At 32.2% G+C, this 27,984-nt stretch overlaps 1 protein-coding gene across 1 annotated transcript; it reads left to right on the top strand.

Moving 5' to 3' along the window:
• The first annotated feature begins 115 nt into the window (after positions 1–115).
• On the top strand, positions 116–27,141 carry LOC123532351 (sarcoplasmic calcium-binding protein-like). Its single transcript, XM_045313762.2, has 3 exons — positions 116–261; positions 525–631; positions 26,439–27,141. The coding sequence occupies exons 2-3, from the start codon at positions 531–533 to the stop codon at positions 26,878–26,880; spliced, it is 543 nt and encodes a 180-aa protein (XP_045169697.2). The 5' UTR covers positions 116–261; positions 525–530; the 3' UTR covers positions 26,881–27,141.
• The last annotated feature ends 843 nt before the right edge of the window (positions 27,142–27,984 follow it).

Genomic DNA, 27,984 nt, shown 5'->3' with positions numbered 1-27,984 from the left:
CTGTTTACAATAAATTATATGTTATAAATGGTGCACAACGTTTGTCACTTAATATCAGTTTAGAAAAAAAATGTGTTAATCATTCTAATAGCAGATCTGCAGCAAATCTCGATATGCTATACACGAATATATCAGTTGTTTACAATGCATTTCAAGGACGTCTGCAAAATACTATATATAAGACATTGTGAAAGCCACCGCCACGATAAAATCTTCTAAGCACAAATTAAACCCGAAGACAGAAATTGATGTAAATTAGCGGTAATATTGTTATTCTGCATACATCATGGCTTAATGTTGGGGAATATATTTTATATATTTAAGAAGTTATGAAAAATAATTTAGCACCACAATCTGAACTTAGTTTATTTATATTTGAAGTAATTAATTGCATAAAGCGTGATAATTGTTTTATTTCCAAAGGATTTTTGAGTCTTACAGACTGCCGTGACTTACGATTGTGTATAATTGTTAAATGATGCTTGAGACATGATTTATTAAAATGAGTTAACATTATATTTCAGATCATCATGGCGAATGATTACTTAATATCGAAATGGAGAATGTGGTTCAAGTCTCTTGATGTAAAACATGATGGTAAAATAGAACGAACGGACGAGAATGAGGTTGTGTATGTATTTTTGCTTTGTCTGTAAAATATTTACAATATCTTTACACTGTTATTTAATATTTACAAGCCCTACATGCAAACAAACATTTACACGTTTACATCTTGCAGTTATTGATGTTTTATTAGATAAAAACAAATATAGCAAATAAAGTTCTATTTATATATCTGTTGGACTTATTTTTAAATTATGCATATTTATCCTTTGACAACAGAAAATTTGACAGAGTTATTGAAAAATATTCGTTTTTTATACTTTGTAAAACTACCTCATAAATCATAGACTCCTTTTACATAACATTTTATCTGCAAAATTAATAATTAAAAAATTGGACACAGACCTACATTAATACAGAAAAATCTTTGAAATTTATGAGGGGGAAAGGGGATGTGGGGGACAAATGTTTATTGATTTCATACTTGCGCCAACCCAAGAAACCAATGGAACAAATTACATTTTATTCAACTTCTCACTATCATTTCCTGTTTCCAGGAAATAAATATTTTGGCTCAGACTACAAAATTAAATCACTTCACAGTGACGTAAACAGACCAATGAAAATAGGTCCCTGCTACGGAATTAAGAATTGAAATCTAACAGATACCTCTCTACAGTAATTTGTCAGTAGTTCCTTTTCCTTCTTTGTTGCCGAATATTTTAGGATCAACTTGTATTAAATGTTTGAGGTCTTCAGTACCATCTCTATGTGTTTTCAACATCTGTAATTGAATGTGATATATATACTTTAAAAGTGGAAATTATTTGTTACATCAATTCGTCAGAAGTTTTAGTGTTTCCTAACTTGCTTCTATAACATGAAACAAAAGTCAAATATCATTCTTCATACACAGTTATAACTTTGAAAATAAAAGAGACGGCACCTATAATTTAGTAATTTTATAAAGACTTTCTATTCGGATAGAGTTGGCGGATATTGAGACACACCAAATCGAGGGGTGAATGCGACACAGTGCTAAGTGACATTTTTTGAAAAAATCACTTTTTTTCATATATCAAGTGTTTATGACCTTGCCCATGTCCTGTAAAAATATCAAGATTATAGCAAGTCATTAAACGAATTTATAACAAAATGGTCAAAAAGTGCTAAGTGAAAATGATATTCCATTTGAATGCGACACAGTGCTAAGTGCCTTACGTCACTTGGCGCTTTTTCGCACCGAATTATATTAAGTTTGCACTCAGTATATGTACCAAGTGACAAATATTTTCCAATAATTGTGCCATTTTGTTGGTTTCTTTTTAAGTATGATATCATTATCAGTATCTGGTATAAAGGATTATTTTTTTTTTTTTGACAAACAGTTGATTTTTATTCTTCTTTTTTTTTCACTTGGTACTTTTCACAGTAAACATGTGGCTGTAAACCAAGTATTGTTTACTGCGAAAAAGTGCTAAGTGACAGAATGCATTTAAAGTTCTTCAGATGAAATTGTCTGATTTTTTTTTTAATTTCAAACATTTGTCTCAAGAATTTTATCTAAATGAGGACAGGGAAAAGTATATATTAGTGAAATATAATTATTTGAACTCAAAAAGTATTACTATATGTACAACTGCACTAGTTCTGACTAACGTGTTGTAAATCTTGCCTCTTGGGTCAGGTGTACAAATGAAACACCCCCTGATCCAAGCAGTATACCCGGTTGCAACAGCTTAGGGAGAATCTGATCCCACGATGCCTGTCAAATACAATGACCTTATTCTTATTTCAGCAGCATGTCATGTGTTTTATGTGCTGCTACCACACAAAACAAAAAGTACTTAACTACATTGTAATATATGAATACTAAGAACAATCGTGTAATTTAGCACACAACTAATATGCGGAAACTGACAAATCATCATATTTTATTTTCCTTTTGTAAATTAATTATTTATATTATATACAAATGAGTTCTGCAATAAACCCTACAAAAGTACCATTTATTCATAAAATACGGGTGTATTTCGGTTATGATAATTTCCCGCACAGTTACCGTTTTGAGTGAATGTATTTTATTTTACTTTCATATGTTAATTATTTATGATATATATGATTGAATTATATCAAAAAACCTTCAAAAATACCTCTAATTAAAAAGATACAAGTGTATTCCAGTTATGGTAGTCAGTAGTGTTCAATGACATTTAACACAGTCATTACAGTAACTGCTATAATGATGAAACTGAAATGACTGCATGACCATGGTTTTCAGCAAATTATTAGGAACACATGTATCTTGTCTTATTGTTGGTTAACTGCCTTGTATAATTATAGTGATATCTGGAGAACTTCATAGAACATGTAATGAAATCTTTGGAATCAAAGTTTAATGATCTTGAAAAGGTTCAGTGTCACCTAAAGTGACTGTTGATTAATGCCAGCATGCCACAGAGAATATGATTGACAATTCCACACTGAAAATAAAGCTATATCTCTGGAAACTGTTTCATATTTGTAACCAAATAAAAACTCAAAATCATTAATATATCTTGAAGAAACATCTAAACCTAATATTAAAGTGGAATCTATGTTATACAATGACAGTCTGATTTGTAGTGTATGTTATTAGTATGCATGACCTGCACTGCAAAGAAATGGCAATGTGGCGTAGATTGACATTAACTCCTTATGTGTAAGTCACACTACACCGTATAGCGTTAACGGACGCCAAATGTATATAAAAACTGTGACAGAAAGTTATCCGGTGACGAAAGGCATTCCCCACTGCTGCTCGATGCTCTCGCGATCGGTGTACTGGGCGCATAAAACACACAATGACCGCAAGATTTACGCATATATACAGGATGAACAACGTTCAATTAACGGATATCACCGTATTAGTAACAGACTTGTACCGTGTAAAACAAAAGCGCAATGCATGAGAAACTGATAAAACGTTCTTGTCAGTTATCGACTGTTGAACATACGTTACATCCGTTGCATAATCCGGTAGTGGTCCGGCCATGAATCGGGTCCACCGGACAAGAACGAATGCGAACCTGACAAGAACAGATGCGAACCAGTTAAGTTCAGAATAGGGAACGCAAGAGTAACGAACAAAACGCATATCAGCGCATTGCTACCATACATCTAACGGACAACTCTGTCCGGTGGTGTACGTTCTAAATTTTGAACATGCTCAAAACTTTCCACTGGATAGAACGAATTTCGCAGAACAAGGAGTGCAGAACAAGGAGTGCAGGTGCCACATGAGAAACGGAAAAGAAACGCATGCGAATGGACACAAATGGATTGAAAATTGTGTTAAACGTCCGTTAACGCTATACGGTGTAGTGTAACTGAGACTTAAACTCTTATAATAGATTATTTAGTCAGGTTAAGTTATTTATTTATACTGTTTTGAGATGCTAGATCTTGAAACAAGCTTTCCAACTTATAAGTATATTTCTCAATAATTAAAGTATTGAAGCTTCATTGGACAAAAAATAAATTGAAACACTGTTTTCTGTACTCAACATAATCTAAGTACAAAATAGGAAAATGCATGATGATTTAAACATTATTTATTGTAAACAGTTTTTTTTTTATAGGAAAAAAACATTTTGCTATTGAAAGAGAACTGTTTTACTGAATCAAAGCATTATACTGAACAATACCAGCTGTCTAGAAATATTTAATTCTAGTGATACAGTAATTAAGAAATAATTTACACCAAAGCAGTGTTTTAACATTATTTATGCATGATAGGTGGTTATACATCAGGTGTAATAATTCCATGAGGGTGCAGCTTGAGTGAAATTATTTCGAATGATTATTACTGCCAGATTGTATAAATAATTTTACTATATAGACAATTTCCTTTCTAATATGTCTTTGTTGTAAAATTTAGATCAATATTATGGAACTGTTTCCTCGTGTATGCATGGCGTGTCATCATGCTCCTTTGTTTATACACACCAGACTGGAAATGGTAAATCTTGCAGAAGAGTTCAATTTGGACGAAAATGATGGCAAATTATTCTGTAAAGCAAATATACCAGATTAGTATGTGCGTAAATTAATCTAGACAGTTGTGCAGTGTTACAATTCGTTTTAAAAATGCTATCTAAGGTAAAATACTGAATCAAATTTGAAAGCACCACATGGTGCTAAATATCATGTTGACATGATGTTAACATAATAACGTTGTGATGAATAATGCATTGCTAGTCATATTAGAATGCATGAATTTTTAACTCTGAGGAAAATATCATGTCTGAAATACAGTTTTTATAATTCTCTTAAAACTGATACACTAATTAAGCCAAAGAATATAATTTAAAAAGATACATTGTGATTGGCTAGCCATTTTTGTTCAGTGTAATTGTGAGTCTGAGAAATTACTGAAGTTTAACCCTATAGAAAATTTAAGTGGAAATCCCGACGGGATTTCGGTAAGATTTCAGTGGGAATTTCAGCGGGAAAAATTTTCGGGATTCCCAGTGCCTTCCGGTGGGATTCTCAGTGGGAAACATTGGTTTTCCCGGCGGGATCCCACTTGATTTCTCATTGGGAATCCCGGATTTCAAGTGGGATTCCACCGGGAATTCATATGGGAATTCCGGTGGGATATACCGGGATCTTAGCGAGATATACCGGGATCCCGAAAATTTTTCTCACTGAGATCCCGGTAAGATTCCACTGAAATTCCGCTGGGATCCCAATTGATCTCAGTGGGATCCCAGTATATACAGACTATGGGAGTAACCAGGATCCCAGAGCGTTTTTGGTTGAAATCCCGCTGAATTACAGCAGGATCCCAACAAAAATAACGCAACAAAAAGTCTGGTGAAATCAACTACCAGTATTACATAGAGAAATAAATGTCTTTGCACAGGTTTTAAAGTTAAATGGTTGCAAATTAACACCACGTTTTATATTTTCTTTCAAATGAAGTTGTAAATTAGTTTATTGTAACATTTCCCCTTTGCTCTGAGTCTTTTCTCCAATGATACCACATAGTGACAATGATTACTAATCAAAATGATACCTACTTAACTGGAGAGAAAAACGAGTTTAAACTCATGCTAAATCTGTATAAAGACGACGTGAAAAAATACAAATCTCTCCAAAATAACAATAATTCTACTAAAACAAGCACACATATCGACTGCAGAAACGAATGCGATGTTAGTTTTAGCTATTGCACCAATAATATTTCCACACAATCTTGATTTACTTTTTGACAGGGAAGTCGTAAGACGAAAACTTAACGATCATTTCACAAATTTTAATTAAATCTTTGCAGGTTAATAATATTAACAATGTTTTACCTTATAAAATGTAAATAATATGTTAACAATATTTGTGCTTATATAGTCTTACCAGTACATTATTTCTAATTAAAATAAGTACTCAATAGGAAACACACAGTAAGTCTGCAACAACAGAAGTTGCATTACAGCACAAAATATATACAGAATAAGACGTTTATCTTTCATAGAGTTTGCTCCCTTTAATTGGTTTCTTCGTAACTCAAAATTATAAATAGATATTAAAATTGAACCCGTTTATTCGAGTTTGCTCCCTTTAACAAATACAAGCATGTATGTTGTGGCAGATCCTTAACATCAGCATGAATAAATCAAAACCTGTGAATCATAGACTTGAAATGACGCACATTGTTTAAGATATCATTATAACAACAGTAATGTCAACGATACGTTACACGACTAAGACCCGCAGAGTAAAATATAAAGGTGTTCTTGTATCAATACTACCCTATCCGTGGCTATTAATTTTGTCCAGTATCTTGTGTATGTATTATGTTAACTCTTAGTAAACATCTTTATCGTTGCTTATAAATTATAACTTATTTGCAAAGTAAATGAAAAGCCTGCACATGCATAAAACTAGAAATTTTGATAAAGCGTTATGCCGACCCGACCGTGTAGAATTTCCTAGTTCTTTAGTTCCTGGTTTGAATCTCTTTATAATTTTCTTTTATCTATTAAAATAAGATAAAAGCGAATGTTTCAATTTACAGTTTTCACTTTTATCTGTTATTTTTTAGTGTGTGTTGATATATACGCTTTGATGTTGCCCAAACAGACAAAGCAGCTGAACTAAAGATGCTTCAGCTGCATGCTTACTCAAAATAATAATAACGTATTTATTATAAAGAGTAAAAGTATGCAATTTAGAAGAAATACAATAGGTTTACAGAGAAATGTATAATAAGAAAAAAAAAACAAAAACAAAAAGAAAAAAAAATCACCTGGACTCCAGATTTATAGGCTAAGAATGATCCTTCTGGAAAGTTTGTCATATTATGAGTATTAGAACAAGATCTTTTGTTTCTAAACTATTTTAAAAATGCTAAATTAACAAACAATATGTCCGACTGAAAAATCGAACCCGGGTTTCCTCGCCAGTAAAAGCTTTCCTACTATTTTGACCATTAAACAGTCGTACTTACAAAGCTTTATAATTGAGACAATTTACATCTGATACCCGTTACAAATGCTTTCTAATTTTAAAATGGAAAACATAGTTAAAGTAACTAATTCTCAAGAGTTTCCATACATATAATCTGTAAGTAACTAAGTTTAAAAGCTTCGTAAGAAATATAGCTATAATTTCCTGATATCTTTAAAGGTCCACTACTAAAACCCGAACGAGTATTTTAAGAAAACCAGAGTTTGTAGCTGAGACTTCCTATTTACTGAAAATATGACCCACTGCATCGGATGTGACCAAAAAGTCATGAGTATGTTCAAGAATAAGTAACAAATAAACAAAAAATGTTGCCTATGTCAAACGGAAAGTATGTTTTCCGACTGCTTACGAACCCGTCGCGCATCTTCGGATTTTTTCGGAAGAGTCCTCCGAAACGAGGCTATAATTTATAAAATAGATGCAAATATATTATATGCCCAAACGATAACGTGATTTTTACAAACTTAGCACAGGGAAATCAACAATTTTGTAACTCACAAAAACTTCATGAAAATCATTCTTATAATACAGGTAATATACAGCTATACTACAAGTTTTAGGGAGGACAATTCAGGCCATTGCCGAATAAAAGTGTTTTCGCAACTTCGTCTGCAAACTTTTGCAGTTAATCTCTTTTCAGCATAGTTTTAAGAATATAAATGAATAATTAGCTTACACTGCAGAAACAAAATGTGACTGAAAATTACCTAAATAAATTGATTTATGCACATATGGCTAGATTAATTTAATAAGATTTTAGACATTAAACACATTGTCTTGGCCTAATATATGTCACTGTCAATTTAAACTTAAATTGGTATATCTCATATTTTTCGTGAAGGTCATGTATAATTACCATCATGGAAATACAGTTATTTTGTCGCGCGTCTAAACGGATATCCGATCGTTTGAAACAATTTTAAATATCACGTGATCCAGAAGACTTTCCGACCGATTACGGAAAAGCGATAAACACGAAAGTAGGACAAAATGACCACCCATGTCAGTCTAAGAAAATACAAAAACAATCATTTGTTTCTCTGTACATGTGTTGATTTCAAAGGAATATTACACGGCTATCGTAATGTTTAGTAGTATAATTCAAAATGTGTAGTCTTTTTAAAGATTTATGTCCATTCATTTGTCTTTATTTTGCACCTTTAATCTTTGTCGAACGATCCAATAAATACAAATAGATAGTTTTTATTTAAATAGGAATTTCAAATAAGATCAAAAAGGTATTCTATACGAGTAAACATATGGGCCGAGTCAATGTCGCATCGCTTTTTTCCAACCGATGTATCTCAATTCCGCTATATTCCATCAAAATGAGATATCAGTATCACATACAATATTTATATATTCCCGTTTTTTCAATGCTACTTCGATCAAATATAATATAAAAATAAAAAAAGATATGAAAAAGATAAGTGTATAAAAACATGAAGGTATATATCTTGGTATGCTAGTTAAACCACTAGACATGCTAGAAGACTGGAAAATTCAGTTTCTAATACAATGATCACATCTTTCTTGTAGTTATACGTTTCAGAAAGAGTAAACTTCCAAAGTTTCCATTGTTCCTTTCACAAATGTCTAAATCTATTCTTTCTTCCGATTCTTGTTCAATATTAGACCTGCAAATAAAGATAAAGGTTTTGCTTGAAAACAAAACACAGTTTTGCTTACATCTTTAATTAAAAATGCAGCTAATTAAATGAACTTTCTGTAGTGTTCTATCCTATCCAGTTTTCCACATTTGGTTGATGAATTAAAAATGTCAGTAACTAGATGATAATAAATTAGTACATGTACAGAAAAAAACAATGCCTGGGACAGATAAATAGACAACGTTAAATCTATAAAAGAAAATATAGACAAACTGAACTGGTATATCATTAGCTAAGCAAAAATATTTTCACATCGTAATATACATGTAACACGACCATTTTCAAACTTTTCACCTCGAGATGATTTTGTCTACCATAGTTTTTCACATAAAAGTATAAAGGTTTTATGAATGAGCTGGACTAAGTTTAGTCTGTGTTCAGACCCTGTGTTTTATTCACATGACATAACTCCTGAGGCTATTCAAATTTTGTATAATTATGTCCCTTGTCTACTCAAAATACTAGATAATCAGAGCAAAGTCTGAAGAAGTCAGAATATATAACAAAATAAGTTTTTCTAGTCGGTAGCCAAACGAAACTAAGATGTAAAGTAAATAAATAATTTGCTAGGTTTCTGGAAGTAAATAACAAATTCTGGTATTCGTATGATCATCTCCTAAATAATGTATTACTTATTTTGAATAAACAGAACAATCATGGCATAAGGTACACAAATCCAATAAAAGATCCTAAATTCAGTAATGGGCAAAATAAATCCCATATGTTGAAAATTCGTACAAAAGTGTCTTATGCATTTTTGATCAAATTCAATTTTATCTAAACAATAGATGTAGTACTTTCAGCCGGCTGTTTGTTGTCAAAGGCTAGTTTGTTCTGCTTTTTTTCTAAAGATGAAATTTAGAATATTTTTTTTAACCCCTTCGAAAATCAACATGACTGTCGATGCAAAATACAGCTGTATACGCACCTGTGATGTTATGCATGTATATTTGTTCTTCTCTTGATCATGTATATCTTATTCATGTGTAATTGTTTGTCTCTGATATTTTCTTCTTCGATTAGCGCCTTTTGTCACCTACAATGTATTTTACAATAATCATGATAATTACTTTACAAAATATTTGATCTAATAAATAAGTATTCGAAACATCGTAAATAACATTTAGATTGCACTATATCCTACAATACGTACTACAAATAATCATTACATACTATATTTTGCTTAAAACAATGCTGTAAAAGTAGCGAAAAACCACCCCAAACAACAACGAAATCAGAGCATCTTTTATTTTAGATTTTGTAGAATGTAGCATGCAATTTAATAGATTTTAAATTGTTGTTCTTTATTAATTTACAATGACTTTTTCGCAAGACCTCCAGCAATTTTATTTGCGATCTTAAATACTTTTTGATATAACGTCGTAAAATCGAAATTATATTTTGAAATGTTTAAGTATCATATCGTAAAAACGAAATATCATAACCCGCCCGCTTAGCTCAACAGGGAGAGCCCAGTTCTATGGAATTCGTGGTCGTGAGTTCGGGCCCTCGGCGAGGCGTATGTTTTCCGTGACGATTTAATAAAAGGACATTGTGTCTGGAATCATTCGTCCTCCACCTCTGATTCAAGTGGGGAAGTTGGCAGTTTTGTTTAAAGGAGTAAAAACAAAATAGTATCTGGTTTAAACGAGAAGTATTTTGTTAACTTGAAAAGGATTCTTTTTCAAGGCACGAAAATTTAAATTTCTTTTCACGGAATAATATTCATATTTATTTTCTTTATTTATTTTTTCAATTGATAAAATCTTTTTATCACTTCGTAAAAGCGAAATCATCACGAGAGAATATAATCGAAGTAACAGTTATTTATACGCAGTAAAAAAAAAAGAATACATTACTTAGAACAGAAATGTCAAGGCTCGATATTACAGTGCAAGCAGTGAACCAAACGTTCAACATCTTAATTTGTGACGGTTCTGTGCAATTATTATAATGAATTGGCCTATTTCAAATAAGATGTTCAATATTGATAGCAATAAAAAAAGAATCATTTCAATATCAAATAATTTGACAATGATAACTGCAACACATGCACCATTTACCATTATAAAAATTCTACACTATTCGAAAGTAAAAATAAAAAATCTAATGTTAAGAGTTTCAGATATTATTAAATGAACAAATTATGAGTACAGCGTTCTATTCAAATAAAAGTCTAAAGGTCTACCATTGAAAACAAAAATGTCATCAATGACGCGGTTGAACTTTTCTACATTTAACATGTATAACTAGTAATTAAAAAATCTTTTCCAAACGCAGTTTGAAGAAAATCTAGGGAGACGAGATAATGAAATAATTTTGACATAGCCTTTCTATGCTGAAGTAAATAACAGTTTTGTTAAGAATTTGTTTTTGAAGATAAATGCAAACTGAATTGTTGATCGAGATGTAAGATTTCAATAAATCGCAGTTCTATCCTTACGTTTGTTTATTTCTTTTGGGTTTAACGCCTTTTTTTCAATAGCATTTCAGTCATGTAATGGCAGGCAGTTTACCTAACCAGTGTACCTGGATTTTGTACAAGTACAAACCTGTTCTCCGCAAGTAATTGCCAACTTCCCCACATGAATCAGAGGTGGAGGACTAATGATTTCAGACACAATGTCGTTTATCAAATAGTCACGAAGAACATACGCCCCGTCAGAGGATCGAACTCACGACCCCGAGATCCGTAGACCAACGCTCTATACCTACTGAGCTAATTAAGGTCACCGTCAGATAATCAACAATTACGGTATTCTCACATGGTATTCAAATAAATACAAAATATATCGTAAAAGACATGAAATGATATATAAATATTCACTTACAGTCATCAGCTTTTCCAGTATTGGTCTTTTGATCTTTTAATCAATCCCATTCATGTTTAGACATCGCAAATAATTGTTTTCCCGTCGATCACAACATCATTGTTTAGTAACTTCTCAATAAAATAACGAGTATCCGACTATATTATCAAAAACGTTCTTATCACATTGACACAGTGTTCTTAATATTATATATTTCTTACACATTCATAGAAATAGTTAAACAACGAGTATTAGTGTTCCTAGAGCTACATGTATACCATAATGCAATGCCTAGATAGCGGACCAGGGAGTCGGTAAATTACAGGAAATGCAGTCAAATACACAGAAATTTACGCTTTCAGTTTACTTCATATCATTACACTGCATATAATTCTATGATGTACCTGCTAAGTGAACGTTCAAGATATTTCAATTGCAACTAAAGACGGAGTCAAAAATGTAGCACGTTTTTAGCAACCATACCCTAAACTTCTTGCACAACGTTTAATGTTAACGTTTGTTTTTTGAATCTTTTTCTTGTTAAATTTCTACTTTTTCGCTTTTACTTGTACACAGTATCTCCTCTCTAACTCTTTTATTATCTAAGGCGTGCATAATTATGCAACATTTGTATAATTATCTCCTGTGAAGAAAACATCGGGTCTGAATACAGACTAGACGACCCCATTCTTTTTTCTGCTGCTTATAATGAAAGCATATTTTATAAACGTCACTTTAAAGAGAGCACAAAATTGATTAAAAGCAGTTTTGAAATAACATAGAAGTTGCAGTTTCATACTTGTATGTGTAGGAAATCAAATAGATTAGTCACAAGACTGATAATAGTGTTGTTGTTTTTTTTTTTTTTTTTTTTTTTTTTTTTTATTTGAGTTTTATTTCAATGTTATTTCAAAAGCCAGTCTGTTCTAAAGTTTTTCTTCGATTGTAAGATTATCATATTGAAAATAAGATAAGATAAAGACCTGTTCTATTCGCCGTATTTAAAAAATAGAATAAAATACAACTGAAAAATAATTATATCTATGTCTATGAGCCAGTCTAGAAATCTAGAAGCGTCTGCTCGTGGATTTCTAGTAATTAGCAAGTGCATTCAATAATGAACCAAAAGTGTCTGTTTTAATTAGAAAATATTATTAAGATTTAATTACAATTATGACTGATTTTTTTTTTTTTTTTGGAATGAAAATATTTTATAATCCTCATGAAAATATATATTTAAAGGTTTTGATACATAAGTTTATAATCACTTGAAAGATTAATGCAGCATTTACATGCCATTTAGGTTCAATACATAAGGACAATGACGTTAAGAGATGACTCGTTAAATATCGGCTTGAAATATTTAACGTATAGAGTATGAAAAATATGTTAGTTAAATAAATAGTTTGGAAAAAAATGTGGACAGATTATGTGTTTCGATGACACTACCTTTTGTAAGCTGTCAGTATTATATAGATACGCTAAAGTTTAATGCATGCATTAGACTTTTTTTCTTTTTGTTGAATTTTTTACTGATATGAAATGAAGTACTTCAAATTTATAGTTCTATGACTTTGATAACTAAATGCGTTGCATATAACTGGACTTTTCTTCCTTATTCAGCGATACCATATTGGGAGTTTAAATTTCCTTTCAGTGCAGGGTAGTTCTACCAAATTGGTTCTAATGTTCCTATAAATGTATCTACGGATGACCGGTGCGCAGTGCTAATTGCCAAGTGCTAGAAACCAAATATCAATGCCAAATACCTTTATGCAAAATGATTTTCAAACGAAATGACAAATATTACAATGGAAGACTGGTGCACCATGCTAATTGCCAAATGCTAAATAGGAACTTGCTTGTACTAAATGCCAATTATGTCGTGCACACATACCAAGTACTTAATTCTTAATGCAACATTTCAAATGCTATATGCCTATGGGCGGCCGATGCGCCATGCTAACTGTCAAATTCTAAATGGCAAATCGTTAATGCAAAATGCTGTTCGTCAAATGCTTATCAAATATTGACTGCAAAATGGTAATTGTCAATAATAAATGCTTATTGTTAAAACAATAAATGCCAAATATTCATTACTAAGTGTTAATTGAAATTCGCTCTGTTAAATATTTTAGTGAACATTTTACAGCAAATACATACGTTTCCGTGTTCTTATAACTGGTGCAACATGTTATTGTCCCAACTAAGACTGGTATAACATTTTTATTTTTCAAATCAGTAAAAGTTATTTTCATTACTTGAAAATGATAAGTAATCATAAAAGTTTATTAATTTTCATATATTTGAGAATTTAGTCTTTGGTCTTTAGCATTAAAAAATGTCGTTTAGCATTTGGCAATTAGCATGGTGCATGGGTCTTCAACTAAATGCACAGGAACAATTCCTTGATCGCCTGAAGCCCTCGTGATAGAAGTTCGTCAAGAATTTAATATGATGTGTATGGAAGGCCGGTGCGCTATGCTAAATGTCCAAATTAAATGCTGATGACAAACAGAAAGCTCAAAATGCTTTTTGCTAAATGTTTATTGTCAAATATTGACTGTCACATTGAAATTATCAATTGATATATGCTAATCGTGAATTGCGAAGTATTAACCAATAAATGCCAAATGCTAGTTGCTAAGTGTTCCTTTCAGTTAAAGGGCTAATGAGTTTAACCTCAAATATTCATTGGCCCTTATTACATAATTTTGTTCCTTTTAAAAACCTATTTTCTAGACATTTCAGAGTAAACAGATTCAGTCCTACGTTCTTATGGCTTCAAATCAGACTGATAGAACATGATATGTTTCACATAACTCAAAGGAGTGTTTATCAGTTTAAAGATACAGATCATTAACTCAAAAAGAAAATGACCATTAGCACTTATCAGTTAGCGATTTGATGTATTAAGCATTGAGCATTTGGCATTTAGCATTCAATATAATTATGGAACATAGCATTTGGTATGTAGCACGAAGCATTAAGGTTTTGTCATTTAGCGTAAATTAATTGGCATTTGGCATAAAAAAAATCATTAGCACTTGGCAATTGGCATGAAGCACAGGCCTTCCATAAAAAAAGGATGGGGAGGGTGTATGAGCAGGGGTGGCTGGGTGTGGGTGCACAACTTGAAGATAATAAATGTTCGATCCTTACGAAATTATTTTTTGAATAATCAAATAGGAATATAGTCTATTCTGAAACAAGTAGAAAAGGTCAGATAGGGATGCCATCTGATTAGGTGCCATCCGTTTTCGCAACTCATTCAATATCTATGAAATTTAGGGAGTAGGATGGGGGCTGGATGTGGGTTATTGGGTAGTACTAGAGGTTTCCGATCGAGATCGATAATTTAATTACTTAGAAACTGTTAAACAGGCTGAATATTTTATATTCTTAGGAGCTTGGATCAGCATATCTATCCACGTTCATGTTCCAGTCCAGTCTTAGTTCTGTAAACGGTATGTCATGATATACAAATAAAAGTATACATGTATGCATGAAACAACTGGGTTGCAAGTCACCTAGTAAAGAAGGTTTCAAATAAACTACCTTGAAGGCTCTGTGTACAAAATTCAAACTATGATTTACACTAAATTTGAAATTAGAATTAAGGGCAACTTATTTAAATGGCCCACAGAAGTTAACGTATGTCAAAAAGACGTACAATACTGGTTGCGGTCGATTAATTTTTAAATATAAATATTCCCGGTTGAAACGACCATATTGATAATTTACATGAAACGAAAACAAAAAATAAAGGTATAACAAGTCAAAGAGATTCAGTTGTTTTTAAAACTGATTTTTAACTTTACAAATAAATAAAACGATGTTTAGCAACGCAGATTCTTTTTACCACGATGACTTACATTCTAAACACTGAAAAACACCAATGTACAATAATTTCGTTTTAAGAAGCAAACAGTAAGTTAGTCCAGGACTACCTATAATGGCGTATTCCCAGTGCGGATGACTAAATCTGGGTGCTTCAGCCCCTAACACCCCCAACTTCCCCAATACCCCATTACACAATTTGAGCAACTTGAGGCCTCAGTGCTAGATTCTCTCGCCCGCTCTAACACTTATAAATATTCACACTTAACAATCACTTTGCTCCGAAAAAGAATACAGCAAATGGTACAAGATATGGATGCCGAGAGATTAATTAAACCTCTAGCTTCCTAAGATCTGTAACTATGTCTGATAAGTAGTTCATACTTGGTTGTTTTTAAATTCATTAAAATTATTTAATTTATTTGCAAACACAAATAATATGACGTTTAACGACGCAGTAGCCATACTTATCATTTACTTCTCATCATTTAGTTAAGAAATGACATGTGGAAAACCATTGATAATTCTATAAAAAAGCAAATCTGAATTCACGCTGATATATTATTTTGTGACATACAGACGCCGAGAAAGATTTCAACTACATTTGATCTACCTTTTTAAAGAAGGCTTAGAACCGAAATGATATGACAAAATGATGTTACACAAACTAAAAATTAGGCGCGCAAACGAACTTATTAGACGTCTTCGCACTACAAAGTTATTCCGCGGGACGTGCATATTTCCCGTATTTAGCACTGTCAAAATACAGTTACGAGTTGACGTGACGCAGACCTTCTATATTTTGTCAAAACGAGCGCCATGATATACTGCTTCCATATATCATCTAATCGAAATAATATACAGCAGAACCATGTTTTAACATATATCAAAAATACGAATCGGTTATACGCTGCGCCTCGTGATTTTCTGACGCAACGATATTATTTCGATATATTTCAACACGGTATTTTTAATTAAAAATGTCATATTAACTGTGCATGCGAATCTTTGTCTATTATAGTAAGCTAATTTTGCAATCTACAAATACTTTTATATGATATGTATTATATCAGCTGTATAAACTGATATCAAAGATACATTTGATAGATTGGAGAGATAAATATTCCTAGTATATTCTTTTCTCTTTTGCTGTTACGCCACAATGTTCCTGCTACTGTGAGAAACGAAGATGTACATGTAAACAACTATACACAGCCGGATCAAATTTTCACGCACTCCACTAAACATTTTACAACTCTTGTCTTTCTTGTAGACTTTGAAGTACTTGTCCGAATTTCAAAGAATTTACTGGCGTTTCCTGGCGATAACGACTTTTTAATACAAAGCAAAGTAATGAGTTATCTCACTAGTGACCTGGTCAATCGTAACTGACGTTTAGATGGGTCTGTTGCAGAATACATGAAGAAGAAAACAAAGGTGGTAAAACCGAATCGATTTTTATCAAACATTTTTAAACGTTGTAAATAAAGGTGCAGAAAACAAAATAGCCTGGCTCCCTGACTGCAAGGTTATTTTTTTATAAATACTGGAAACATTTTGTAAGAAAACTTTAAGCCTCTAAAATAGCACAATTTTATCTGATGGCTGAACCATACCTATGTTTGGAGCCGGGGGCAATAAAATGTCAATGTAGAAGCAACCTTCTGGAGTTACTTCCCTCTTAATGAAGGAAACTGATATATGTACATAAGAATAAACATAGTGACGGGAGCTAGACTAAAAACAAAATATGAAGTTAAATTTTGATGTTCGACATATTTTGATTTTTGAAAGAAAGGAGTTTTCTGTGGGTCATTACATATAGTAACAACATGAAATTATAGTATTTTGTTATCATTAGTGCCCTGTTTCATTCATACCGCAGATTGAAACCGAATATGTATAAAAACCACATGCATGAAGTATCAGCGTGTCCCGTTAACAATATTACAATAGAAACAGCAACGAAATTATTTGCATTACTATGCCTTTATTTTATTCAATTAATATATTTAATAGTACATGTATCAATAATGATATAAAAAGTTCAATTTCCAGGTAAAAATAGCATAATTCTTCTGAGCTTTTTTTTTCTTTTCAAAATGTTAATTTTTCACTGCAAGCAGTTTCAATTGTACATATTTTCAGACAGTATGCAATGACGTAACCTAAAAATACGGGAAACGTCTTAAAAAGACTTTGCAGCAATCAAAAATATTGTAAAATGCATAATGTGTACACGCACAAAACTTCCGAAGCAGGCAGAAACAGTTACAGTACCATTTAAAAAGGGAGACAACAAAAATTGTTAAAACACATTTTTGCTCAGGAATAAAAAATTTTATAATTGAATTACATCACATTGTGACAGAAGTTTAAAATTAAATCAATATTGGGTACTGTAAAAATTAAAAAAAAATACTCAAAGAACCTTTTAGTTATTAATGAAAAGGGTGATATAAGAAAAAATATAAAAGTCTCATCGAAAGTTAAAGGGAGATAATAAAATTTAATAATACAACTGTTAGGGAAAGAATAGATAAAAAAAAACCAAAACAACAAAGCGATGATTGCATTAAAATTGCACGCAGTTGATAACATTATTTTTTAACAACTCTGATCATGGGTGTTCTCAATTTTAAGGTAAGTGAGTAAGCATATAAAAACCGAAAATACAGGTAGCTATTTGCAATCAACAATTCAGTTTTAAAGGCCAAGTGGTAGAGCGTCCGTTGGGGTGCGGGATTCCTGGGTTCGATCCCCGGTCGCGTCATATCAAAGACGTAAAATGGTACCAGTAGCTCCCTTGCTTGACGCTCAACATTTAAAAGGGAAACTGGCATCTTCTCTCATACCCTCGTGGCGACAGATTCCATCAGAAATAAGGTTTCGAGAATGAGTGATATAAGTTGTAGAACTGGGTAGTGTTCGGCGAGGCGACTTGTCGTGGCGTATGGCCATTTGCACAAATATTCTGAGAACCTAGGTTCTCTGAAAAACTTGTGATCTGAAGTGAGAACCTAGGTTTTTGGATTTATTGTGCAATCCGCGTGCCATAGTGGCGACGTTAGACGGAGTGCAATAACGTCGTTTGTTGTGTAAGTGCGACAGAACGAAATAACAAAATGTCACAAATCAGACACCATTAAAACAGATACTTTTACCATTATGTATTATTAAAAAGCTACCAGCAGTAATATTACAGCTAATATATTTTCATACTAATCATCGAAATATTTCACCCGATATTTATTACAAAAGTCATCATCGTTATTATCATCATCATCATTATCATCATCAGGATTTCCTGTTCATAAAGACATTGATCCAGATCTGGTCACATATTGCCTTTTTATCCTTTTTATTGATGTTCATGCTATTTGCGTTATAAAACATGGGTTTGCTATAATACTATTTCTTAATTAAGAACAGTATGTCAATCATATTAAAGACGGACGATTGACCTAAAGTGATTCTGGATACTTTATCAGCTCTAACCTGAAATGCACAAGTAACATGGACCAAAGGTGCAGAACAAATTACCCTTCAGAAATACTGTCTTTAACAAATCGTAAGTGAGAACTTTTTCCTTGACTGAGTATCGAACTCACTACTTTGCACGTTAACAGTAATGTGCTCTGCCTGTAAGCTAACTTTGATATACCTTTTTACAAATTTACAAAATTTGCGCTATTTTAGATATCCCGGCAATATGTTAAAGAGCTATGTATTCCTGAAAAGTAACGGTTCGCTCGATTTCAAGTATATTTACTACGTGCGTCATCTGTGTTAGTCAGAAAGTAAAATTATGCCATGTCTTATTATTATGGAAATAAGATCAAAGAACCGTCCATTTATCATCGATATTACTTATTTTTACTGGGCATTCGCCCATGCAGTTCTTCTTATCGAACAAGGGTATCATTTGATGAAAACCAGCGGATTATGCGTAAGATATCAACAAAATACAATTCCACAACATGTACAGAAAAAGTAAAACAGAAATAGTATGTCACTACACACACTATCTATAAAATGAGCATTCTATTATTACAAGAACTAAAAAATTTGGTGCATGTAGATGGCAATGCGACAACTTTTCTCACTCTTACACACTTCTATTTCTGACAATGTTTTTTTCGAATTCTTTATTTTCCCTACTTCGTATTTAAAAATAAATACATTTTTAGTGTAGGTATACCTGTTGAAGCACGAAAACACTTCTCTATTTTCGATAATTTTCCTAATGTCAGCAAATCTAAATAGTTTTTATTAGTCAAGAAGAATGTTCTCGCAATGTACATAATTATGTTGATCATTTCTGACCAGCTTCGCGTGTTGTAAAAACAGTGGGGACTTCGGTCCTTGCCGCTTTCATCGGATTTCCAACCCGCAACCTCTACGCCTTACCGAATCTACACGAAGATACGTTTGACAATTTATGCATATTTTGAGTTATAATCATTGTGCTCAGTTTGTGCATTTAATGAAATTGTGATCTTTACAATTAAATGCTCATATGATTTTATAATTTGACATGCGTACCTGCACGTTTGATTTGTGGATTTGATATGCACATAATATGTGAAATCGGGTATCGAAAAATCTTACTTTATACATGTTTCTTGCGTAATATTTTAAAGCGTATATTGCAACAACATGTCTTTAAGTATTGTAATTAACAAATAAAATTAATATCAATGCAATCACTAATAAATGTCACATGTGAATAACAGATAACAAGTTTAGTACGATACAGATATAAGAATACTGAGACTCCTATAGCAGTATATAGATATATGTTGGACATTGATAGTGGTTGCAGCGAAATTTAAGAATCATAGAAAAAAAACTCAAAGGCCTACTGGTGTTGTTTCCTTACAAATTTATTAAAAATTAAACAACATTTCTCCTAGTATTTTATGCCATTTTTTCTGCATAAAGAAATACCATGCTTCTGTTCATACATTCTAAAAGATAATTACAGCGCATGTTGCCGCTCCAAGAAATTATACACATGTTTTGATGGCAGATTTTGGTTTTAAAGGCCAATGATGATTTTTGAAATTTTAGAAAGCAGTCGCTAAATTACATCATAATTTCTGTGTGATATAAAAGATGTGAGCGTATCTAATCCTTATGAACTAATAAATGTTTAAAAATTGTAACGTTCTGAGTTTTGACACTTCAGACGCTAGTGAAAATAAAAAAATAAATCTCCTTCACATATATACGTACTCGAACATTTCCTAATGTCTCGTAAATAAGAAGACATGAGTTGCATGTTTGACCTGGCGATAGAGAACGCATTGTATTATTAAATGTTATATGATACTGGACACAGGATATAGACTGGCTACATTCACACTTTCAAGAATAAAACTTAAAACAAACGCATCATTGTCTATGAGCTAGTCTAGTCGTGATTCTGACAGTTTCTTGTGGAAAACACAGAATCAAGGAAAACTGGAAAGGTCAGTCTGGCTACCGACAAGATGATCTTTTTTATTTTATTTTTTTTTCAATCATTGCTCATATTCTGCCCAGTCTTTCTTGGCTCAGATTATCTGATATATATTTTTTGTTAACTTTGTATGAAACAGATAAAATAATATATAATTATGAGCAAGATTTTACTCAGTCGATAATTATGGTTATTAAGCAGACTCATAAATTTGCAAGTATCCATTAAACCCTTTGTAGCACAACATGTTTTCGCCAAAGTGTCCAATGTAGTCGAGATAACGAAACTACGATGTTGAAAAGCCAAAATCACGATGATTAAAACACTAAACTACAGTGGTGGAAAGTCGAAATCACGATGATAAAAACACTAAACTACGGTGGTGGAAAGTCGAAATCACGATGATTAAAACACTAAACTACGGTGGTGGAAAGTCGAAATCACGAAACTACATGTTTCGTCAATTCGACTTTTCAACATCGTAGTAACGTTGTTTCGAGCTCACATTATGCGGCTGTAGCTCTAACGGGACACCGTAAAAAGCAAACGAAAATAAATCTTTCTTTTTACGTTTTACGGAACATTTAACATTTTAAGCATCTAGCATATACTGTACTCATATTTGTAATGTTTGACAGGTTTCTAATGTTAGCAAAAACACTCTCTATGGAATAATTTTTTATTTTGTGTCTATGCATGCAAGTGTAACTTCTCTTCAGAGCTAGAACCTTTTTATAAAGAATGTTGTTTTAAACTAGAAAAATTGTTGAATGAATTAACCTGTTCACAGCAACAACATCTGTACAACAAATAAATGCAATTTGCCCGTGGTGTTTTTCAGATTATGAGCTATATTCGAAATCAGGATTTGTAATAAAGTTAGATAAATTAGATAATTAATACATGGTTATATAGTTACACAAGGAATTATTCTTCGGCGATTACAATACCGCGTCATTTGCTATTACTAAAATAAATATTCTTCATATATATATATATATTTAACCTTCATCAATTCCGAGGACGGTATACCTCGTTATGATTTTCAAAAGCCTGATCGGTTTGAACTCGAATATTACCTAAGAAACAATACATGGCATATATATCGGCCTAAAATGTGCTTACCTAAATGCTATCAAATGCATAAGTATTGAGTTTTTTCTTAACGCATAGATAATAGCGAGTTTTGGTGGAATTTTTTACAGGTACATGTACTTGTTCAATAAAAGATAATTTGTAAATGTTTACTATGTCATGAACATCGATAGTGATTCTTCATGTATTATGATTAACTTGCGAGATAAATAATTTCAGTCTTGATCAACGTGATTTTAACGTTGATTAATACCATTACACGTAAAATGGAATAAAAATGAGCTTGTCCTATGAGCCGCGCCATGAGAAAACCAACATAGTGTTTTTTGTGACCAGCATGGATCCAGACCAGCCTGCACATTTGCACAGTCTGACCAGGATCCATGCTGTTCGCTAACGGTTTCTCTAATTGCAACAGGCTTTGAAAGCGAACAGCATGGATCCTGATCAGACTGCGCGGATGCACAGGCTTGTCTGGATCCATGCTGGTCGCAAAGCCACTATGTTGGTTTCCTCATGGCGAGGCTCATATTAATTACAAAATAATAGGAGATACAGAAAAAAATACGGCATTGTTCTGTCGTTTAATTTGGGGGTAGGGGTAGCGTAATGTAAATTTATAAGAAAATAAATTCGATGACACAATAATTCTATTCGTTTAATTAACAGAAAAAATAACCATCAAATTAGTCAGTATCTTACGTCTGGGTTTTTCATGAAACAAGACAAAGAAGGAAACTTTGTATTCCAAACTCAATATCATATTTGTCGCTCCAACGTCACATTAAAGCTACCCGCCAGGACAGCTTTGGTGAAATTTGTCAAGATATACATTTCCACAACTTTTGTCATAAACTGTAATATATGACACATGAAAATGATATGGCGAGCTAAAAGTTAGATATTGGTAAAAAGAATGTATATTTTCTGCATTTCAAAAATGTTGCAACAGTTTACTAGCTTCTGCACAATATTTTGGGTTATTTATGGGCATTTCGTGCAAAACTTTATGCAACAAATTTGTGTACCAGTACTTTTAAACGCTTCAGTGCTCTAAATCTTTTATATATATTCTTCGCCTAAAATTTGTAGTTAAGTCCCTTTAAAGTTAATTTAAATATGGCTTTTTAATTAAAATGATCTCCATAAGTTTGATACAACTTCAAAAGATTGTTATGTGAAAATATGATATCGATACTTGTTGACTGAAAAAAAAGAACAATTTATAAAAACAGTCTGACGGATGTGAAATCACGATTCATGAAATCAGTTATAGAAATATCATCGGTATAAAATACGAAATAAATGAGGAAAATGCTGAACATTATATTAAATAGAATGTCGAAACGGAACACAGTAACTTCAACTTGTGCGCATTCCGTCTTAAGGCGCACTGTATCCGTTCCCAGTTATTAATGTCTGCGATCACATGCTGATTTAATGTTTAATATAATAAAAATAATAAATATTTTACAAACTAAAACAGATGATGTCCACATTAAAGAAGCCTTCAGGTTTTCAAGAAAAGAATGAAGATTCAAAGTTTCTCTGAGAGACAGATTCTTATGCTACTTCTGCAACTAATTTCATTGTTAACTTAAAATAATTACAAACAAATAAGTGTAACATACATTGGCTTCTATTTGTGAAATATGCAGCAATAAGTGTTACTTTCCACTTAGTTTCATCTCTTGTTAACTTTTATCAGTCATATCTCAAATGTACATAATACAAGTAATATGTTTTTTTTTTTTCATTCTGGTCGTATTTTCTGAAATACTATTTTTGATAATTTATTTCATAGATTACAAAATATTTATAGCATAACTAAAACACGTATAAAAAAATCTAAAGGCAGTTAATTGCATGCTTTTTGTCGTTTTTTTTTTGTGAAATCCTAGTTTATTAATACTTATATAAACATTGGTTGATTTACATAAATTATGCTACTAAGTTCTTGTCTATAACACTAAGCATGTTAATCGACCAATTTTTTGAGGGCACATATTAAACAACACGCATCTCTCCCAATGTTCTGACTGAAATAGAAAAAGAGGCCGGAAAGAATGGGAGATAATCAATTACTTTTTATTTATATTCAAAATAGTAGCGGCACATTTACTTCCCTTTATTATAGATAATGTGTTGCTATAATACATGTACCGAGTTATCGTAATCGTTTAACCAACAAGAAATTGATAGAAAAGAATTTTTGTAAACAAAGGAAAAGCATGACGCGGATTAAAAGGACTTTTTTCTTACTATTTCATAAAAAATATGTTTTTCTTTTGTAGAATATACGAACTACTACTCTCCCAGGCGTCGACGTCTGCCTCCGTACTTTGAATAATGTTTTAGTGCATTTCGCTTAATATCCGTTTTTACTAGATTGATTTGTCAGTCATCATCAACAACATCTTACGACACTTGGAGCATACGTCTCGCACAGATATTGCATGGATTGTCCTCCCTTTTACTTAGAGTTTCAGAATAACGTTTTGATGTATTGTCTCTGCAAGACGGGTTTTATATGAACTTAAAATACGTGTCATACATCATCATTCACATGGCTTAAGATACATAAAACTAAAAGGTGATAAATTTGGTCCCATTTTTACTTTGAATTACGGGATAAAGGTTTGATGCACGTCAATAGTAAAAGGATTTGACCTAAACCTAAACTGTTTTCCAAGTTTGTTGTATTGATCACATTCCAATTATTGCTCTATAGATATTGTTTCCTCAAATATGTCTCATTTTACAAATATAAATAGATATAGTCGAGCGAACCGTCTCCTTTGACATCTCTTGTTGGTATTTCGAATATTTTGACTTTATAACAACACTAAGAAATCGATATTTCAGATTTTATTCGTATTTAGAATAGTATAAGGTCACATTTACTTCTTTTATTATAGATGTGTCGGAATTTCATATTTCCGATATCCCGGTCTCAGCATAAAAATCCCAGCCTGGTATTTATTTTCTGATTATCCCGGAACTCTACCGGGAATTCCGCTACATACATCGGGATCCCACCATGCTAAACGGGAATCCCACTAATATCCCGGTACTTTGCAAAATAATCCCGGTGAATGAATGAATTCCCGGCGGGATTTCGACATCCCGGTGGAATCCCAGTGAATTCCACTGGGATTCCACTGGGATCCCGCATGAATTTTCTATAGGGAAAAGCTTTAAATAAATAAAATGGAAAACAATTATGTGTTGTTTCTTAGTGTGATAAATATTTTCATGTATTATTGAAAAGATAATCCGCAGATAAAGCAGTTTCATTCGTTATGCTATGCTCTGTACAGTGAACATTACTTTTGATTACTGTGAAAGAAATTAAAGGGCCCACTTCTTGTGTCCAGCCATCAAACACCATGTTGTTTTACTAGATACATGAAAAATATTTCCTTCTAAAGAAAAATAAGCTCAAAAGCAAAAACTTCGGATGACCTATACATTGTAAGGGCTTACTTATAATGTCACTTAGACTTTTTTCAAAGTCACAAAGTTTTAGAATAGTACACAAAAATGACTGCGAAAAAGTTTTAAGTGACATGGTTTTAGTAAGGTTCATTTTATTCAATGATTTCAAACACTACAAAAAACTGGGTACAGAAAGATGAATTTTATGTCCCTTTAATAATAAAATATAAAATCACTTAGAATTTTGTCGCGCTTAACTTTTTTGCAAATTTGTATCTATTTGGAGTGCGAAAAAGTTCTAAGTGACATTTTGATTAAAATTTCTTTTCTGTCAGACATTTCTTTAAAAATTCCACTAGATTTAAAAAAATAAAGTTGATTTTAATCAGATTTAAAAATATTACAACAGCTGTCAGAATAAAAAAGCAACAGGAATTTTTTTTCCTTCTCCTGTAAAATTTCATGAAATGCACTTAGCACTTTGTCGCATTCACCCCTCGAAATATTTATCGTAATAATGACTAACAGCTGTTTGTTCGCCAGATACAAAATGCTAATAAATGTTTGCGAGGTTCAGCATTTTTGAATCATGACACTGAAGAATGTTCCGTGTTTAGTATTATTCCCAGCTTTTTCCACTCACCAACTTAACCACTTTTTATAGCCTTTACCAATTTTTGTATTTTGCATATTACTAAAATGTACAACATGTAGTTGTTTGATTTTGTAAGCAATCCATCTCCTATATCTTTCCACTAAAGATTCTGCATGTAGCAGGACTATCGTGAGATGCAGGGATTTTTGGTTTTATTTTGGTTGATATGTGCTTTCGGAAATGTACCCTAGCCTTTCTGTTGATTTAAAACTTATATGGTGACTAGATAACAAAATCTATAAGAAAACTATCTGAAAGCAAAGAACGCAAAATAAATATTTCAACGGACAATTAGCAACATTATATTGGTTCAGGCTTTCGGCATATTAGAAGCTAACCGGTTTCTATTTAATAGACATATTCATATTAGTTTTACATTCATTTCTTTTTCATAGTGTCAAATTTGCCCACTTACACCACCTTGAAGCGGAGAAGAAAAAGGACATAATGAAGCAGTTAGATACCTGGTGGGATGAATACGTCTTCCGACAGGGACCAGGCCCAATATCAGAACAAGATTTCGTCGATATGCAGAATGATGACTTCAAGGCTGACAAGGAAATTTTTAAACAAAGAATGGTTACATGTATGAAGACTATTTTTGGTATTATTAATATAAGCCATGATGGTTTAATGACGGAACAGGAATTTGTAATTGCCTTTCGGTCTGCTGGTCATGAAAATATTAAACTCGATACTGATTTATTCAACGCGTACGGGTCCGTAAATGGAAAAGTTTCCGTCCAGAAAATATGCGACTCGTGGGTTCACTTCACAACTTGTGAAGATTCTTCAGTGAAAGATATTGTCAAGGATGCGTATGAAGCCGGTGTGTAGCTTTGTTAGATTACATACTTTAATTCCGATAGCTCATTAATCAATTCGTTACATTGATAAACAGACTATGTATAATTACTCTGATCGCAATTTATCGATTGCACTTTCATCGTAATCATGTGGAAACAAATTTAAATGCTGATTGTCTTAGTATTTTGAAACATAGTGGTTTATTTAAAATTCATGTATATTTCCATTTGTATTGAATGTGTATGTATGACCTGCTTTAGATTAAGGTGAATAAAATTCAACATGGTTCAACACTTTCTGATTTTTTTCCGAAATACAACAAACTAACGTGCACATATGAATGTGCATGTTACACAATGAAAAAGGTATATTATGATACAGGCATAATTTCGTAAACACTAACTCAGTAATTTAGAATGCGGGCTGTTACAATGCTAGAATCTGGCAAAGTTATAGTTTTACCTAGAAGACATATCTATTTGAAAATGAGCAATGTGTATGTAACTTTGAAATATTAGATGTAAAAGGGAATATTTTTGTGAGGAAAAGGTATTCCAATACAATATAATACAATAGAATGCCCATGGACAATCTGGTATATGTGACTCTAATCCGTGGACATCTCAAAGGCAATGTACTGCTGTTTACCCAGCTGAGTGTCTTTTATGTTTTGCATATTTGTTTTTACATCTGTGTTTTATATCATAAGAATAATCTTTTAAGTGTGTACTTAAGTACAAAGTCTGATTGCACGTGCGAACAATTACACATTCCCATATTTCCATTTTGAGTGCTATGCTATATAGAGTGGTTGTGTTGTCTTTGAATGTGACACTCTTATTTCCATATCCTTTTTATTATAACATACAACCTGTACTTTTTGTAATATTATCTGGCTGCCAATATCACCTGTTGTAATGTTATTAAACTTCAATAATTACTAATTCAGAAATCTTCACTTAAGATTACATACTAGTTTAAAGATTGATACAACACAAAATGATATAAAACCTTTAAGTGGTATTCTTAAAGATCGTGAAATAAACTTGGCTTGTAAAATATAGTCTTATATTGACATAAATAAACTAAACGCGATGGAAAAAGTCAATAGTCCGAATGAAATAAATCTTTCCA

Source organism: Mercenaria mercenaria, chromosome 11 (assembly GCF_021730395.1).
Source record: "Mercenaria mercenaria strain notata chromosome 11, MADL_Memer_1, whole genome shotgun sequence".
Lineage (NCBI taxonomy): Eukaryota > Metazoa > Mollusca > Bivalvia > Venerida > Veneridae > Mercenaria > Mercenaria mercenaria.
The sequence above is the reverse complement of the archived record's forward strand: the minus strand, read 5'-3'. Positions and strand labels throughout refer to the sequence as shown.

Bases quoted from the DNA above. Each gene is read 5' to 3' on its own strand.
- LOC123532351 (XM_045313762.2), top strand. From the start codon at position 531: ATGGCGAATGATTACTTAATATCGAAATGGAGAATGTGGTTCAAGTCT. The intron at 632-26,438 runs GTATGTATTTTT...TCTTTTTCATAG, and splicing joins ACGGACGAGAATGAGGTTGT to TGTCAAATTTGCCCACTTAC.